The following is an 18,078-nucleotide window of genomic DNA, read 5'->3' on the forward strand; positions in this document are numbered from 1 at the left end:
AAACCCCAAAACTAATTTTCAAAATACAATAATAAACTAACACAATACACTATGTCACTGCAAACATGTTTTAAAATCAAATAATTATTCAAAACACTAACACATGTTCTCTTCCAACAGGAACATTTAGTCAATCATAAAACAATGACAAAAAAAACACTATCATCAGCTAAAATTACAGAAACTGCAGGTGTCAGGTCTGCCCTTACACAATAGACAGTATATTAAGTAAAAATACAGACACAGAATTGCTGCAGTGAAGACTTTATTTGCAAAAGGACATTACTGCAAGATATACAAACAGAAAAAGAACCGGAATTATAATTAAAAAAAACAAAGTAATCTTCTAATCTGCCTGGTCTTCTGCATTTGGCCACATGTTCTCATCTACATCACACCTGATATCTTCTCTGGCAGTGGGAAGAATCTTTTGCCATGCCTTATCCACCCCTGGCAGTGTTCAGCTGTGATTCATTGCATAATTGCAATAAGCTGTTTCTCATTAGCAATGGAATAAAATACAGGGAATATATTTGTGTTTCAATTCACAATATGAACAGCTGTTCACTTTGACTTTAGCCTATATAAGTTATGTTTAGAACATGATGTTATCTGTCACATGCAGTGTGAAAGCATTTGTAAATTTGACTGTAAAATTACATTGTTTTGGTCTTGGTTGAGCTTGTGTGTAAAAGCAGTTCAAGCATTTTAAATTGGTGTTAACTGTATGCATTTTGTATCAAAGCAACAAGAAAGGTGTTAATTGTATAGCCTACAAAGACGGATGTTGTGCTAACCGTGTTAAGAATTTAGGAAACTTGTTAAATGTATTGAAAAAACTGTCAAAGCGATTGTAAAAAACTGTAAAGTTGCTCTAGCTCTTAAGAGGAAACTCTTAGACACTTTTAATGCCTTTTAGGAGGACTCCTAGTGGTAGGATAAGATTCTTTGTGACTACAGCCCCAAAGGGTGAAAAATTATCATGAAGAGTTATAATTGAAATCAAATTAAATAAAAACCTACACAAGTGTGGGAGCAGCATTATATTAAGTATTATATTTAAAAAAAACTTTGTAACTGGATGGCAAGGGATGTTAAAGAATAAAGAAAATTTAAACTAAATTTGATTCCCTACTGCTTTGACAAGACAGTTGTGACAGTTCAGTGTGATACTGAATCTGATGCATTGCTGAAAAATAGGAAATGAGACATTGTGATTTAAGCTTTTGCAAATAAAACACTGAGTTGCTTAAAAGTGGTGGTTCGTAAACAAGCAGAAACTGATAACGACAAGCAGGAAGAAAATACTCACTAAAAGACTGTATTCATAAACATTAAACACAAGTTTAATTTCACATCAGATAAAACCCATACTGTATGTTCAGAAGAAAATAGAGCTGCAAATTGAGTGAGGAAATGAAGCAAAGGGCTTAACTATCACTCAACTAACCACAAACATCTGATAAGTGATCTGATGAAACTACAGTACATACAGAAATAATGAGGAACTTAAACTGAATTTCTGAAATACAAGCAACAAAAAACATTAAAAAAACAGTATAATGAAAGAAATAGTGATAAGTGAAAGAAAAAGTTGAATTAAATCAATGTACCCTCAAAATTACAAGCAAGTGTCAGTGCCTATCCTGTCAGCTGGTACAAAATGATGACTCATGAATAGTTATTTTATTCTGATTAGCTGATGGTTTGGTGTCTTTTTTTCATTATATTCCTTCTGGGTACACTTCAAATATCCCGTTGTGACACTGTACTTCATAAGAAAATCACCTAAATAAAAACGATCCAAAAATGCTATGCACATTGCCAATAGCTGCCATTTTAATGCCATTAACAGGTTTAAGGTTGGATTTCTTCTTCAATTTAGCAGACATGTATGAATTTCTATAAGTACTTGAGATTGCTTGTTAAAAATAAAAATAAAATACATCAGTTCTCACGAAATGGTACAAATAACAAAATCGGTATATTGTTTAGGCTTTTTGTTAATGGTGTTGGTACAACTGGTAGCTGGTCATGTATTGGTGACATTAAAAACCCATTGACCATAAAAATATGAACATCTGTGCAATGTAATGTCATCCAATAGTACAGCTCTGCAATAAGTTCTACCTTTGTGAAACATTTTTGAGGCTGTACTTTGTGGTGTTGCTGTATTAGACTGCGCTGTTTTGAAATGTGTGTCTAATATTTTGGCTATTTCCATTTACAAGGGGGAACAGAATATTATAAACAGAATTATATGTAATCCAATCCAACAACAGAGCAAATTACAGATATTAAAAAATTACCATATATCTGAATTAACACCTGTCTGATACAGTCTGAACAAATATAAAACATTTTAAGTTTTAAAAAAGAACGTGTTGCAGGGCTGTTCTATTGGATTATATGTTACAATGTACATAGATTTCTATTTTTCTGGTCAAGTGCACAATGCCTGTCCCCAAAGTAACGATAACAATTCTGCATAAAAAGTATGAATCAATCAGTTAATATGAACAGACCAGATTTACATAGTAGTGTAAAAGTTGTATTCATTTTTCAAAGATAGTGAAGGTTATTTCTGAGAAAGAGTGTTTATGTTAAAATGCACATGAGGAACTGGAACAGAAACAGGAAGACAACAGTGATATGAAACTTAGTGAGAAGCTAAACGTCATAAGGCAAGTGGAAGTTGCCCTTTTCCTCTGCAAGACAATTTTTGCAATACACACAGGCGCACACGCATGCTCGGTCGCATATACAGGACACACAAACACACACAGATTCCTGAACATAACAGATATTTCAGTAAACATGGCTAGATTTGTTTACTGTGTCAATAAACAGAATATCATCTTCATCCATTAAAAGGTAGCTTTAGGATTTCAATACACTCCACATACTGTAACGGACTTTCTTAACCTTTCAACATGTTTTAAAATGTTTCTTTATGCACAACAGTCAATCAAAGTTGGTCCTTAGGAACAAAGAAGCACACAAACAAGGACATATTCCTTCACTCATTTTTGACCACACTGTTAATGTTACTACTGAGGTTGTTGTCTGTCGTCTGGCTTGTCTGAGATCCTTGATTTTCTTGTCCACATGCAATATACCGTCTCCAAATCTTTAGGTATGCTGTCTTGATCTTTTGTATTTTGAATGCATACACAACTGGGTTTACAGCTGAGTTAGCATGAGAAAGCAGGATGCCAATGTACAAAGCTGTTACTGGTACATCATTCGGTCCACCAAAGTAAACAATGCAGTTCATTATGTGGAGAGGGAGCCAGGACAGGGCAAACAGAGCCAAGACCAGAAACAGAGATGTTGCCAGCTGTTTCTCTTTCATTAGGTAGTTCTGAGACTGTTTTTGGAAACCGTTGCCTGGTTTCTCTCGAAGGTTTCCTCGAATAGTACAGAAGACATACCCGTACAATAAAGTCATCAACAACAGAGGTGTCAGGGTGCAGAGAAAAAAGTTGAAGTAAACCAGGTATGACATGGGGATCACTGATATAAACTGGCAGACAATAGTAGAGTTGACTGAGTTAGACAAGGTTTTGTGGTCGGACCATCCAAATATGGGAGCAAAACTCAGTGGAATTGCAACTAGCCAACATGCTGCTACCACAAGCCAAGAATGTCTCTGTGTTACAGTCCTTTTGTACCTAAAGAGAAAAGTAGTAATTATTGGTATTACTTGTGTGTTGTGACCACAGTGTCACAAAATGAATAATCAAGGTAGTCTAACAACATCTGACTAAAAATATTATCTTGTCAGTGTAGTGATCAAAGCCTTTTTGCAGTGCAAGCCATAAATGGTCGGTGTGATAAAAATCGATTCAAAGGTAAAGATTGCAATTATATGCATTTTTGCATTACCCAAAACACCACACAGTACGACTGCATGTAGTTTTAACAAAAGATAATACTGAATCCCTGACCCTATCAGTACTGTTTACTTTTCTCTGCATAATAAACCATTCAGAAAAAAATCCTACCTCAGAGGGACATACACCCGGAGGAATCGGTCCGCTGCAATAGCCGCGAGAGACAAAACTGAGACCAAGGTCAACAAGATGACCACACAGCTGATGAAGAGACAGCCGTGGAATGAAGTCTTAACTCGTCCGTCCACCACCACAGCCAATGGTATGGCCACGCAGCCAACCATAAAGTCAGCCACAGCCAGACAGACAATAAGGCAGAACGTAGGTTGTTGAATGCTTTTACTGGTCCACAGTGCCAAAATAACCAACATATTACCAAGACAGCAGCTAACAGCAATGATCACCTCCACCAACGTGTAGATCACTTTCCCCACATCCATTGTGCTTCCTATTCTGCTAATGTTATATAGGTAATGGTGCAGCGTGTCTGAATGTGAGTCTGAGCCTGAAAGTTCTGTGCTGTGCTATTTATCATTCATCTCTATCTTGTGAAACTTTTGAGGAAGTTCTGTTCAGAAGCCACACTGCATTTGTTTTTTTAAGTTGTAATACTTTGCAGGCTCATGTAATATATTTGTTTGCCATAGTGAGGTAGAATTTAACTTTGAATTATGTGCCACAAAAAAAAAATCTAACTGTAGGCTGTTGCAATAGATTATATGGATGCTTTTTATTTTAAAGTCTACGATAAGAGCCCTCATGTTTCTGTCGGGAGGAAATGAGACTAAATTCTCAAGAACGAATGGGATTGGTTTGCAGATAAACACTTTCCAATACTTGTGAAAAGGTCCATTCCAATTAGCTCACATAAGCAGATTTAAGTGATCTTAGCTGTATAGAAATTTTAAGTTTTGTGATTATTGACAGAAATTTGTCACCATGTTAGGGACTCCTTGTTTTTGAAACTACCACACTGGAGCCTGAAAGGTAAGTTAAACACAAACACATTCACACTGCAAACATCAAGGTCAATGAGTCACTATAAATCCAATAATTTCTTACAAGGACAGTGATACAGCTAGTCAAGACTGAGCTGACAGGATCTGATTGGTTTCATGCTGCCATGCTGGTTAGCCTAGTATATTCACTCCAAACCAGTTGATGGAAACGTTCCTAATTCGTATTTTCTTTTTGTTTCTTTTTTTTGCAACATTTCAAAGGCTCGCTTCAAATTTGCATGACAATTAGAATTTGATAGAACCATGATTATTGTCACCTTTGTGTCATTGTTTGCTCTTTTGCATTAAATTGTCCTATCCTATTCCATCACAGCTTTAACGGATACATTGACTGAGTCAGTCTCCAGAAATAATCCCTTTATGTAAATACAGTTCCTAAGAACTACACCTAAATATTTTCAGTAGTTGAATATTCAATTGAACCAACAAAAGAACAAACTGAGAGACATGAAACAAACAAACAACATAGAACACCCTCTGGCTGGTGCAAAGGAGGCTATATCTCATGAGCGCCATTCACTGCTGTAGAGGAAGTTGGTCTGTAAAATAAATATTCAAATCCACTCCCTGATTAGATTGACCGATTAATATAGACACAGAAACAGCATAGCAGCGGAGTCATTATGTCAGAGGGAAATAAATTCTACTTCTGGTGAGGATGTTGAGAATAATTTTGATAATTGGAAATGGTAATAGAAGCTTTACTGTCAATGAAATGCATAAGCGGATCCCTGCAAGGAGATAATCAAATTCATTACTTCTGTTTACAGATAATGATGTGTTGTGCAATATCAGTGGAAGAAATTATAATGTATATATGTATACAGTATTTAATGATGACATATGTCTAAGGTATATGTATATGTTTTTAAGATGGTGCACTTGCTAATTCAAAGAGACACTAATATGGCCTTATATAGGCCAAAATAACCCTTATTTTAGCGGAGTATGCAGGGACCATATATACTACAAGTCTACAAAATGTTTTAGGCTTAGATACTGACAATTGACAATCAACAATCGATGGTACAGAATGTAATTTCTCAGTCATGTTAAATTAATTGTTTTTACATTACTGGATCGATGCAAGAAAGAGAAAAAAAGAATCAAGCAAACCGCAACAAGGAAATGGATGACCAATAAATGTGCAACAAATACAGTATAATGGTGTTTTTGAGTGCTGAACCAATATGTTTGATACATACTGCAGTATTTTTGACATTTACAGATATTGCGTTTCCAGAGGTGATAATGCACGTAGACTCCCACTTGAACTAATGAAGCCATGTGAGATGACAGAGGCCTAATAAAACTGATTCTGCTCATGAACACTCTAATACATAGACCTGAGCCTGAGATCATAGGCAATGACCCAAAACAACATCCTGAGTCATAGCTTTCTTTAAAAAAAAAAAAACGTAAAGTGATCAGAGTGAATATATTTATAGGCAGAAGCTGCTTCCTTAAGCAACTGAAGACCATCTCAGTGATTGCTTGCTCAGTGATACTTGCTGCCAAAGTGTTTTCATGCTCGGACAGACAATTAAATTAAGTTTTAATAAGTGATTGAACTTTTGGATCTAATTCCTACCTGCAGTTTACCCTGAAGAGTCCATGTTATAGAAAGGCTGGACTTAAATTATGTGGAGAACAACACAAAGAATAAGAGATGGAAAAATGCTCCATTAAAATCAAATGCAAACTGTGACAGTGACACTAAAACAGTTATTAACTCTTTTTAAGAAATATCACTTAAAACATCAGAACTGCTCAGAAATGACAAAAGAATAAAAGGTTTCTGCAGCATATGGATAAAATTCTGATCGTGCTGAAATGTTATTTTGTTAATGTTAGTAGATGAAATAATAATGTACCATAAGTCTGTCATTACAGCACTCCAATTAACCCCAGGTCTCTTATGTATTGATGTTGCACGATTCAAGTGGAACATAAGTGCACATAGTTTAGAAGAGATTTCAGTCATACTAAAGATGATGAATTCTAACAATAATCGACCCACATGACACAGGCTACAGGGAAAGAGCTGGGTCCAACATTCATCACAGCAATGAAATATTGATGTAATTTGTTTGCATTAATACCCTTAATTAATGTTATGGAATACACAGATACTTCCTTTTAAAGAAGTAGTTCGACATTTTGGGAAATAGTCTTACTTGTTTGCTTGACGTGAGTTTGATGCGAAGATTAATACCACTCTCATATCTGTCCATTAAATCTAAGGCTACAGCCAGCAACTGCTCAGCTTAGTGTCAAGACTGGGAGCAGGGGAAACAGTTAGCCTGGCCTGGTTAATAAAGAATCGTGACCAAGATAAGTACTGAGCAGTTGAAAAGTACACTTCTCAGTGCTGTCTGATGGACAAACTATGTAACATCGACTCTATTTCTTAAAAATATCTTTGGCATCACATTTTCATTACTCATTTACATGCTGATATGGAAAAAAATCTAATAAGATCAAATCAGCTCTAATGCACATCTTCATTGGCCATCTTCAGTTGAGAACTTGTTATATTTATAACATTATCAAAATGCATCCTGCCAGTTATTACATAAAGACCACAGTTCCTCTCAAAAACAACACACACACACAGACATACGCACACACACACACACACACACACACTTAATGTGAGAAAAACTGTTGCTGCAGGGTTGCTGCAGAAAGCAAAGTCCCTCCCCTTGATTTTATGACTCGTATTTACAGACCAGTGTGTGAGTGAGGAAGAGAGATAGAGTAAGGATGTGGAAGAGTAATGATGCACTGGTACACAGTCCTGAGCGGAGCTTCAACAAAATGCTGAGGATTAATCATCCAACATCCCTTCATGAGCACAAGGGCCACTCATTGTGTAAATGTGGCAAAGAGGAAAAGTACACTTCTTTTAGCTAGAGAACATACATAAAGAAGATTTTTTTTTTTTTTGCTGAAGCAAACCCCAAAGTGGAGGCAAGAAGTTTCAATAACCAAATTTATTTATTTTTTTTAATCTGAGTAAAGGTAAGTAAGCTGTGAATAGTAAAGATGTCTTCTTCTCCCGGTATAAAGCTTCGGGAGCATGTGGACATGATATACATCTCCATTGAGACAGCTATTGCCCTGGCCTCTGTGCTGGGGAATGTGCTGGTGGTGCTGGTTGTGTGTGTGAACCGGGCTCTCCGCAACACCACCTTCTGCTTCATCGTATCTCTGGCCGTGGCTGACATCGCTGTGGGGTTTTTGGTCATCCCTCTGGCGATTATCATCAGCATGGGTTTTAACACTCAGTTCTACACCTGCCTCTTCCTTTCCTGCCTGCTGCTGATCATCACCCAGAGCTCCATCCTTTCCCTGTTGGCTATCGCCATCGACAGATATCTGCGAGTCAAGATTCCCACCAGGTGAGGAACTGTTGTACAACCAATTAGTTACACTTTCCTTTTAAAAGGTGTAATTTGGTGCTCTCAGGATTTAGACATGAACAGATTGAAAGAAGGTAGAGACTTTGGTTAAGATTATGTTGGATGATGAATGTTGTGATGCCACTGTCAACAAAACTATTACAGTATCAATGTAGTAATAGACAGTCTGTTTACGGTGAGAACAACAAAATATTCATAACTGAGAGCAATAGGAAGTGGATGTCAAGATAACTGTGATTGCCTGTTCCAGTCCATTGCAGCTTTCTTACTAAAAATAAACTATGATCCAAACTATTCATACTCTGAAATATGCTATGACATAAGTACTATTTTTTCATCAACCTGATTTCACTTGAATTCAATTGATACCACATTATATGGCGTGCATCTCTTCCCATACAAGTCAAATCAAGTCAAGTAACTTTAATTTATATAACCCAAATTTGTCTGAGATTGCTCTCAGAACCAACATGTTGGTGACATACACTGAATTGAACTCCTTCCTCAAACAGCAAAATCCCTTAATTTTCTGATAATTCTACTTTCTAAAATTGCCTCAGGAGTATTTTAGAAGAACACATAATTATACTAGTAATAGCCTCTGATATTACTTTTTTATTGCTTTTAGCAACAGAAAGCTAAATGTGCGCATTTAGCCTCAGAGAGTCAATCAAGAGGAGGTGGTTCTCAGTGTTGATGTCTGACATGGTAACATATATCATTGCCTGATTCAATGCAACTCAGTGGGCTGGACATCAAAAGCTTTTAAGTAAATTAAAACATCCCTGTCTGACTAAATAACTGACATAGGCATCGTCTGTTGAGGGATTTTGGCAGTCGCCCACACTACTTTTTGTTTATCAGTTGGATATTGATGTCAAAAGCTGCCATTTGAGAAAAAGGCTTCTAAACAATAACCTACAGACTGGCATTTGTTCAAAGAAATACTAATCCAGCAGTATGCACGTGTGCATTTGGGTGATTGAAAAATCTGTCTTAATTTCTTCTCCAATAACCCGGCTCAGGTACAGCACCATAGTGACCCAGAGGAGGGCATATGTGGCAGTTTGTCTGTGTTGGATCCTCTCCTTCCTTACTGGATTGGTTCCAATGATTGGATGGAACAAACGTGATGCTCAAGGAAACCTCAGCATTTCCAGCGACATTGTCTGTGAATTCACCACTGTCATGAGGATGGACTACATGGTGTACTTCAATTTCTTCGGCTGGGTGGTGGTACCGCTGTCCATTATGATTGCTCTGTATGCAGAGATCTTTAGGGTGATCCGGCGACAGCTTAACCGCCGTGCTGAAGCCACTTGTGATGGTGACAGGTACTATCGGAAGGAGCTGAAGCTGGCCAAATCACTGGCCTTGGTGGTCTTCCTCTTTGCTGTGTGTTGGCTGCCAATACACATCATGAACTGCATCAACTTCTTCTGCCCAAAGTGTTACATACCCAAGTTTGCCACATACATAGGCATTTTCATGTCTCATGTGAACTCAGCACTCAACCCAATGGTTTATGCATTCAGGATAAAGCAGTTTCATGTCACACTGATCAAGATCACTCGCCGTTGCATGTTATGTAAACCCACAGAGCCCACCCCGTGCCCCACCAGCACACCAGCCCCGACGGAGAAAGTGAATGTAAACCTGTAACTACGCCTGCAGTACTCCCGTGTACATAGTTTACATTGACACTTTTGGGATTTTGCAATATTTGGAATATCAACCCATTAATAGACACAATAGAGCACTTCATTGAGTCATGGGACAAGTTCATTTCTGACCCATTCATATTTCTTTGACAGTTAGATTTTAAGAAAATGAACCTGCAATCAAGACAAAAATTCTGCTTGCATTATTTTGTTTTCACTTAATTCTTCCTTAATTGATTCATATTGAATTGTAATATATATGTCAACATAATAAGTGATTCAACAAACATTTCATGTTCAAAAGGCTTATTGGTAAATTCACCGGAATAAACATTCATAGCTTCTTCATTTAATATGCCAATGTTACTGTTCTTATTTCACATTTACAACACTTTAAATACATTTTAGAGTCTGCAGCCATGCCAGCGGCTCTGTATATTTGGGCAAAGCAGTGCTTTGAGCTAAACGCTAAAATGCTCACAATGACAATGCTAGCATGCTGATGCTAAGCAGGTATAATGTTTACCATTCTCACCATCTTAGTTTAGCTTGTTACCATGCTAACATTTGATAATTATCACTTAACATCATTAGTTTCGCAAGTATTTGGTCATAAACCAAAGTAATGGACAAATTGAAATGATGACCTCATGATGGCACTAGAAGTAAAGTCAAAGGTTCAACAAAGTTATTACAATTTATTATGAAGGGAACATGAAGGTCTCTATCAAATTTCATGGCAACCCATCAATGTTGAGATATTTCACTGGACAAGTGAAAACTTTGACATTGAAGAAAAGTAAGGGGATCACCAAAGTCATTAGGATTCATCCCTCTGGGCTCCATACATGTCTGTACAAAATTTCATGGCAATCCATCACACAGCCGGTGAGTTATTTTAATCTGGACTAAAGAGGTGGACCGACTAACCGACTGACCGAAAGACAGACCGACATTGCCGAATAGAGCCATGCTGCTAGCATGACAAAAGAGATTGATTGGATGAGATTAGATCCAGCACAAAGATTTAATTTGCAACTGCTTACGTTGGATGTTTGAGTAGTCACGTGAATAAAAGCAGAAGAGTCAGAATGGGAAGATTTACTGAGTAAGATCAATAGAGAGTACAGTGTGTTCTGAAATTTTATGTTTAACGGAAAATCATTTCATATACAGAGAAGTGAAAAGGCCCTGCCTGGAATGCAAATGAACAATAAAGTCATTAAACCAAATGGAACAAAAATCTAAGCAATCCAGCCATTAGTCTTTATCACAGGATGCAGGCAGCTCTTCAGCTAATTCAGCTAGTTTAAGCAATATTTCATTAGCTGTGGCAGGGTGTTGAAAAGGCTGTGAAGCATTTGAGTACATTATCCACAGAGCATTATGCTGAAGTGATTTATTCCAACTCTAAAGCTAAAGCTTCTGCTAAAGATACGTTCTGCTTTGTCATCAGTTTGACTTCAGCCTGGTTTCAGTTCATATCACACTACTTTCACTAACATAACTTAACACAACAGAAATAAGGTCTAATCTGGTTTAGAATATGTATATTTAAATGTTTTTATCATTTGATATGTGGGTTTGTGGGTATATTGCAGTGAGGTCCACATAGATATTTGTTTTGGTCAGATTTAAGAGATTTATGCACATTCACCTGTCAGATATGCTGTGACTGCCTAAGACTTGTAATGTCAAATAGTTTCACATGAACATGCTGTCATCTGAAACCTAGACCTTCTATCTCTGTGTCTCTGCCAGTCCCTCCCTCACAAACATATCAATGCGTATTTTACAAGCTGTCACCTTCATCCTTGTTGAGGGATTTGAAACTGCTGAGTGTGGTCTAATCCCCAGCCCTCGTCTTAGTGAAGTAGATGCCACGTAACCATCCTGGCATTTACTGCCTTCGCACCACACACTCATGGGGCTGGTGGCCTACTGAATGCTGAAGGGGCACAAGCATGGTGTAGGTTTGGAGACAAAAAGCCAAAGTCTCCATTTTGTGTGCACATCTTGTCTTCATCCTAGACTAATCTTCTTTGAGGTAAGACCCTTCACATTCATCTTAAGACAGCCGCAACAAAGATTTGTGAAGAGACACTATCTCTACTTTAGTTTCTAAAAGCAATTCTAATACTTTTATCATTTTGAAATTCTCAGACAACTGAAGACAACTTTAATTTGCACCATCAAACCACTATAAAATGGCGGACCCAGACATAGCAGACGATGGCCAAAACCTGGAAGCTCCACAGGAAGAGCTGGATGATGAGGAGCAAGCCTTGCTACACATCAGTAAATACGGTGAAGCCCGGCGTGCGCTACCTTGGGAGCAGTGGACCTTCAGAGAAAAGGCAAACTTTTATATGGACCGCATCTTTCTTGGGTTCTTTCTTGGGTTTTTGCTCATGTCGCTGGGAGTATTTGGCTATAGAATGTGGTACGTGACAAACTTGAAGAAGATTACAGAGTTTTTGTCAGATTCAGTGATCTTTCTGTTCGACTGGCTCTTCACCCAGGACAGACAGGAGGAGTTGGTTGAATTGTAGGTTGCTAATGGAGGGTGACCACTTAATTGTATTATCACTTTTTTTGTGTTTTCTACAACCTTTTAGGTACATGTGGTATTACAAAAGTAAAGAATCAATTTATAGCGACATCTTAACTAGAGATACAGTAATGTCTTAATGCTTTCTCAACTTTATTTTTGTTGGTGAATTAATGGAAATAAATAATGTATGCAATTAACTGAATCATTGTTCTGTCCTACTGCACACTGCGCACAAGATTTGTAGCATCTCTACCTCCTGATCGTTGTCCTTCATTTGTGTATTCAATAGCCTAGTTAACATGTTCTGTTCAGGCTGATGACATCGCAACATGCATTGTAAAATGCTCAATCAGTATAAATCTTTCCTAGTTTGATATAAAATGTCATTTAATTTTAAAATTGGTATCAGAGTAGGTACAAAATATGTGGTATAGTGAAATTTAAAGTAATTTAAGAGACAATTTAAGTGGAAATATTAGGTTTCAAGGGGTTAAATTGAGCTCTGCTAAGATCAGTCTCTTCTACTCATTTACTCAAGTACTGTACAGTTTTGAGGTAGTTGTACTTTACATTATATGCTATTTTAAACTTCCATTGTAGAGGGACACATTGTACTTTTTGCCTCATTACAAATGTTTGACATCTATAGTTACCAGTTACTTTGAAGGTTTTACATACAAATGATATAATAACCTCATAAATGATTCATTGTTATAGATTAACCCACAAAATTATTATATCAAATCCATTTTGACCAGCTACAACATTAAAATACTGCTTACATCAATAATAATAAACCAATAAAAATGTACTTTAATCAGTAATATAATATACTGTAACATTGTGCAACATATTCTGCTGCATAATGAGTACTGTTATATAGTACATTTTACTGATAATACTTCTACATTTCTATTTAAGAAAAAATATGAATACAGGATTTTTACTTTGAGGTGTTGCCACTTTTACTTTAGTAGAAGATATCAATACTTCTGCCACTGCTAAAACAGATCCACTGTTTCAAATCAGTTGTTTTTACTGTTTTTTCTGCAAATATCAAAGAATTGTAACATAAACTGTAGACATAATGTAGATTTTACACCATTTTACAAGCTGTCAGGTTTCCTTGTTGAATAAAGTCTTCATTCCAGTTTCATGTAAAATATATTTTAAGAACAAATACAGAGTACAGATCAAATGAAAATGTTTCAATCAAGAAAGAACAGAAAGGTAAGAAGAAGAAAAAAGGAAAGGCAATACATATAGTCTTACAATTTTTTTAGCCTGTCTTCGTTGGAGATTATTCTTTTGCATTACCTCTAACAAAAACAATAATGAGAAAACACTCATAATATTATAAAATAAAACAATGATTTTGATAACACAGTATTTCATATTTCAATAGAAAGTGTTCAGAAAGTTGTAATTTAAATGCTAAATACATAAAGTGGTAGTAAATTATGGGATAAATGTGATGTCCTTCATTCATGTATTTACAGTGGTTCATTGGTTTATCGAAATGCTGACGTACCCGTCTGTCATCCAAATGGACCAATGAAGTCGACGCATTCTAATCTTTCTTCAACTTCCGGTACCGCCTCCTTCTCTCTTCCGGATTTCTTAGCGTGACCGACGTTTCGCGTCTGTTTAGACTTAAAAGTAAGTCAACATTTGAATAACTTAAACTGTGTCGATTAGTTAATGTCCCGCCGTTCATTTAACGCGACATGCCCTCAACGGTTGCTTTTAATGAAAATGTGGCGCTGCTGGAGTAGAAGCCACTGTTACAAATGGAGGGCAGTTAACGTTACGTTAAAGGACTGGGCGCCATGCTGTGTTTGTTAGCTCAGAATCACATATATATCATAGTTGCATGGTGTAGCACTGCTGGAGAAGTAGAAAATACAGCTCTAAAGAGTGAAATGGAAACTCTTAACACGCTTCGATTCTTGTCTTTCTCTCTGTGTGATTGAAGTGTAGCTAAACATCGTTTCAATATACGTACAGCAAAAGCTAACGGTAGCTAAGCTAACTGGGCCCCTCCCGAGCATATTTACGTACTCATTGTATAACTACAATATTCAGACCAATTCGGGTGTTAAGTAACCACAGTTATTTTAAGCCTGAGTTCTGTATGCTTAACAGTGTTTACTTCACAACGTTGTCGTTACATGACAGGTACAATTAAAAATACAACTGTCATGTGGGGAAAACATGTATTGCAGTCTCCTAGTGGTGATTATAAGCACTGAAGGGAGATGCAGGAGTGGTTTATTTCTTAATAAGATACTACTACATTTGGGTCCTTTTTGTTACGAAAAGAAAGAGATGTGTACTAGTTCAAGAATACATGATACCACAATTAGAGCTGTCTGAATAGTCAATTATCATTCCTGGTTTTCTTAGTCTTCTAAGTAAACGGAATATTTTTTGTTTGGACTGTTGGTCAGACAAAATTAGCTGTCTGATTATGTGAATTTACAGTAGATGAGCATTTTTCACCATTTTTTAAAATAAAACCATCCATTTAGAAAATAATCATTAGTTGCAGCCCTATAACTAAAACATTTTTCCATCCTTGATTAATCTCATGATTATTTTTAACAATTGATCATTTGTAATTGTAATTTAAAATGTCGGAAAATGGTGACAAATGCCCATCACAATTTACAAGAGTCCCGGTTGATATTCACATTGCAGGTATACAGTTTTCAGTGATATAAGACAAATGAAAAATGAGGATTAATCAGTTATTAAAATAGTTGCTCATTTTAATGGTGCTCTGCTAATCATTTCTAAATTATGGAATTAGCCATTTCAGATGTTGGTATGACGTCTTTTAGTTATTTGTGGTGTATTTTAATTCACTTTTTAAAAAAAAGATGGATGACAAAGTTCCAGCAGGTTTTAAGAAATGAAAGCCTCTAAATTGAGACGTTATTCTATTATTTTACTCTCCTAGACTTGACGTCAGTGTTGTATAACTTGCAGAGTCTCTCAGAAATTGTTCACCTGTCATTTTGTGTCTCTTCTGTCAATACAGAATGCGTTACGTGGCCGCTTACCTCCTGGCTGTGCTCGGTGGAAACACCAGCCCCTCTGCAAAGGACATCAAGGCCATCTTGGGCAGCGTGGGAATTGAGGCCGATGACGAACGCTTAAACAAGGTATGCCATTTAACAATGGTATATTATGTAATTACAAAAACAGATTTTTTTTTTTCCCACTGCATGTCTGAAATTAAATCTTATATTTCTCTGCAGGTCATTAGTGAGCTGAATGGGAAAGACATCAATGAAGTCATGAACTCAGGTAAAGGCCCCTCAGTGAACATATGTTGAAGACTTCAAGATGTCAGACATGGAAGATGGCTAAAATCTATTTCTTTCCTCTACTTTTTTTTTTTTTTTTTTTTTTTTACAGGCCTCTCTAAGTTAGCCTCCGTACCAGCAGGTGGTGCTGTGGTGGCTCCTGCCGCTGCTGCTGCTGGTGGGACCGCTGGAGCTGGGGCTGCGCCTGCTGCTGGTACGTGTATATCCCACGTTTGTAGCTTAAATTGATAAATTGATGTTTTCAGTTTGTATAGGATTGCTTGAAGTTCGAAATGGTATTATCATATATTCATTTATTTTGATTCAATACAAATACCATGATGTCTCAGATGAATCTGTAGTTCCATTTAGCAGTTCCTAAAACAAAGTTGACTATATTGGATATCAGTGCTGCTAAATATTCTTGCTGACATCTGTCTGTAGTATTGACTGTTGTCTTTATCTGTCTCATTTTTTAGTGGAAGAGAAAAAGGAAGAGAAGAAAGAGGAATCAGAAGAGTCAGACGAAGATATGGGTTTCGGACTCTTTGATTAAGCTACCTTCTCTGTTTAAAAAGCAATAAAAATGTAAAAGGTTTACACACATCAAGTTGTCTTTTTGTCCTTTTTTAATAAGTTTAAAATAGCTCTCTCAAATTATGACTGTGAGGTAATTATTCCCAAAGACATTACCCCCTATGTGTTCTAGAAATAAATTTTCTGGCTTTCAAGGCTTGATGTTGAAATTCATTTTGTTGCCCGCTAAAAATAGTCTAGACTGGGCAACCCGTCATTAGGCAATCCAGACCCTGCATGTGGTCAGTCTGTCCTGCTGTTGGCCAGATAACTGAAACCACATAATGGCACCGGCTTAAAGGGGCAAGCCATGATCCAACCGTAAACACAACGGTGGCCCCACCGCCACAATTCAAAACAGTATTGGAACCTGCTGCCACATTAGTTTTAGTTATCTTATCATGTAATTACAGAACTATGTTATTGTATCGTATAAATGTGTCTTAGCAGCAAAACGCCTTTATTTAAACAAATGGCCGGTAGAGAAACAAAATGCTGTTTTTTTGATATGTAATTAAGCAATGTTTGTGACTATAACTCAGATTTTGTGGTCAGACAGTTCACGACTGACATTATTTCTAGCCATGCAAAGACAGACTGGAGTTAAAATATTTTTCTTGAGGTTATTTAGGACAAACTGTTGTGAAACAGGTACAACTTGTCAAACAGATAGTAATATTCCTCAATAAGCAAAGAATTATGTAACCTCCAGTGCCCACGATAGATGTTTCTCACAGCACAGGCCTGGTATTGTGCATGCAGAGACACCTCAGTGCAGCAAAGCTGTCAATAATGTGCTGTGATGAGCTGAGAGTCTGCTATGATACAGAATTTGTGCCCTAGGCTCAGAGCCTGTGGTGTATAAATGAGATGTGAGTCATCAGTCATATCACAATTCATCTTTTGTTATTTCATTTCTATTTAACTTTGATTGCGTGACAGCTTTAGTCACTGACCTCGTCGACACTGTTAACTAATCCTGAAGGAAATGTGACCATAAGTTTTCCACCACCTGCTCCCTTGCACGTCCTGTCCTTGTCTTACCTGATAGTCACCTGGATTTGTGTCAACAAAGTACAACAAGTTTAGCTGTGGAAAAATTGTGATGCAAAAATGATCATTCCCACTAATCGTGAATCATATCGCAATCGTAATATCTGTCAAAATAATCGCAATATGTTTTTGTTTTACCATATCGTGCAGCCCTACTCTGAACTTAAAGTAAGATACATGAATGTATTATATATATGGAAAGACTTAGCTTCACAATGAACACCAATTAGATTTCTGTGGTTCATGTCACATGGCAGTGAATCAGGACGGGTCAGGACATTGGGACTATTGTGTTCATTGAGTGGGCTCGTCTCCATTGGCGTCTGCCATCCTCTTCTCTGGTGCGTATGAGTACATGTGCTGCATGGCGCTGTGCTGCTGGATGCACAAGGATCCCCATGTGAGCCCATTGGTTCTGGCAGGATATTAAGGCTGTCCTCTGTTTTATTGGAAAGGTCTCCTGCCTGCAGGGGAACCTGTTCCACAGGTGAGAGCCATCACTGCACGCTTCAACCGTGTGCTGTCACATTCTATCTCATCATAACCTGCAGCTGGGAATCTGTTATAGATGCTGTCAACAATC

The 18,078-nt window shown here is 37.1% G+C and overlaps 3 protein-coding genes across 7 annotated transcripts; 2 read left to right on the forward strand and 1 right to left on the reverse strand.

Moving 5' to 3' along the window:
- Window positions 1-248: 248 nt before the first annotated feature.
- On the reverse strand, window positions 249-4,348 carry LOC122884549 (adenosine receptor A1-like). The gene is made up of 2 exons (XM_044214612.1): window positions 4,008-4,348; window positions 249-3,674 (listed from the first exon to the last, which is right to left on the reverse strand). The coding sequence occupies exons 1-2, from the start codon at window positions 4,334-4,336 to the stop codon at window positions 3,020-3,022; spliced, it is 984 nt and encodes a 327-aa protein (XP_044070547.1). The 5' UTR covers window positions 4,337-4,348; the 3' UTR covers window positions 249-3,019.
- LOC122884537 (adenosine receptor A1) lies at window positions 4,025-10,354 on the forward strand. 4 transcript variants are annotated; one of them, XM_044214581.1, is made up of 4 exons: window positions 4,025-4,158; window positions 4,843-4,883; window positions 7,988-8,319; window positions 9,366-10,354. In XM_044214581.1, the coding sequence occupies exons 3-4, from the start codon at window positions 8,006-8,008 to the stop codon at window positions 10,000-10,002; spliced, it is 951 nt and encodes a 316-aa protein (XP_044070516.1). In that variant the 5' UTR covers window positions 4,025-4,158; window positions 4,843-4,883; window positions 7,988-8,005; the 3' UTR covers window positions 10,003-10,354. The 4 variants fall into 4 exon arrangements, with proteins under 4 accessions (XP_044070516.1, XP_044070521.1, XP_044070532.1 ...); XM_044214586.1 differs by having other exon boundaries at window positions 4,088-4,217; XM_044214597.1 differs by lacking the exon at window positions 4,025-4,158 and having other exon boundaries at window positions 4,778-4,883.
- Window positions 10,355-14,070: 3,716 nt separating this feature from the next.
- On the forward strand, window positions 14,071-16,472 carry rplp2 (ribosomal protein, large P2). 2 transcript variants are annotated; one of them, XM_044214627.1, is made up of 5 exons: window positions 14,072-14,214; window positions 15,599-15,722; window positions 15,819-15,867; window positions 15,979-16,080; window positions 16,346-16,472. In XM_044214627.1, exons 2-5 carry the CDS (start codon window positions 15,600-15,602, stop codon window positions 16,420-16,422), a joined length of 351 nt encoding a protein of 116 aa, XP_044070562.1. In that variant the 5' UTR covers window positions 14,072-14,214; window position 15,599; the 3' UTR covers window positions 16,423-16,472. The 2 variants fall into 2 exon arrangements, with proteins under 2 accessions (XP_044070556.1, XP_044070562.1); XM_044214621.1 differs by having other exon boundaries at window positions 14,071-14,214; window positions 15,599-15,867.
- The last annotated feature ends 1,606 nt before the right edge of the window (window positions 16,473-18,078 follow it).

The sequence above is a fragment of the Siniperca chuatsi genome, linkage group LG2 (assembly GCF_020085105.1).
Source record: "Siniperca chuatsi isolate FFG_IHB_CAS linkage group LG2, ASM2008510v1, whole genome shotgun sequence".
Classification (NCBI taxonomy): Eukaryota; Metazoa; Chordata; class Actinopteri; order Centrarchiformes; family Sinipercidae; genus Siniperca; species Siniperca chuatsi.

What these genes read in the sequence shown, in the direction of transcription:
- rplp2 (XM_044214621.1), top strand. Translation starts at nt 15,600, where the DNA reads ATGCGTTACGTGGCCGCTTACCTCCTGGCTGTGCTCGGTGGAAACACC. An exon ending in CAATGAAGTCATGAACTCAG is followed by an intron (nt 15,868 to 15,978) that starts GTAAAGGCCCCT and finishes TTTTTTTTACAG; the next exon opens with GCCTCTCTAAGTTAGCCTCC. An exon ending in TGGGGCTGCGCCTGCTGCTG is followed by an intron (nt 16,081 to 16,345) that starts GTACGTGTATAT and finishes CTCATTTTTTAG; the next exon opens with TGGAAGAGAAAAAGGAAGAG.
- LOC122884537 (XM_044214571.1), top strand. Translation starts at nt 7,964, where the DNA reads ATGTCTTCTTCTCCCGGTATAAAGCTTCGGGAGCATGTGGACATGATA. An exon ending in CGAGTCAAGATTCCCACCAG is followed by an intron (nt 8,320 to 9,365) that starts GTGAGGAACTGT and finishes AACCCGGCTCAG; the next exon opens with GTACAGCACCATAGTGACCC.
- LOC122884549 (XM_044214612.1), bottom strand. Translation starts at nt 4,336, where the DNA reads ATGGATGTGGGGAAAGTGATCTACACGTTGGTGGAGGTGATCATTGCT. An exon ending in CGGGTGTATGTCCCTCTGAG is followed by an intron (nt 3,675 to 4,007) that starts GTAGGATTTTTT and finishes TTTTCTCTTTAG; the next exon opens with GTACAAAAGGACTGTAACAC.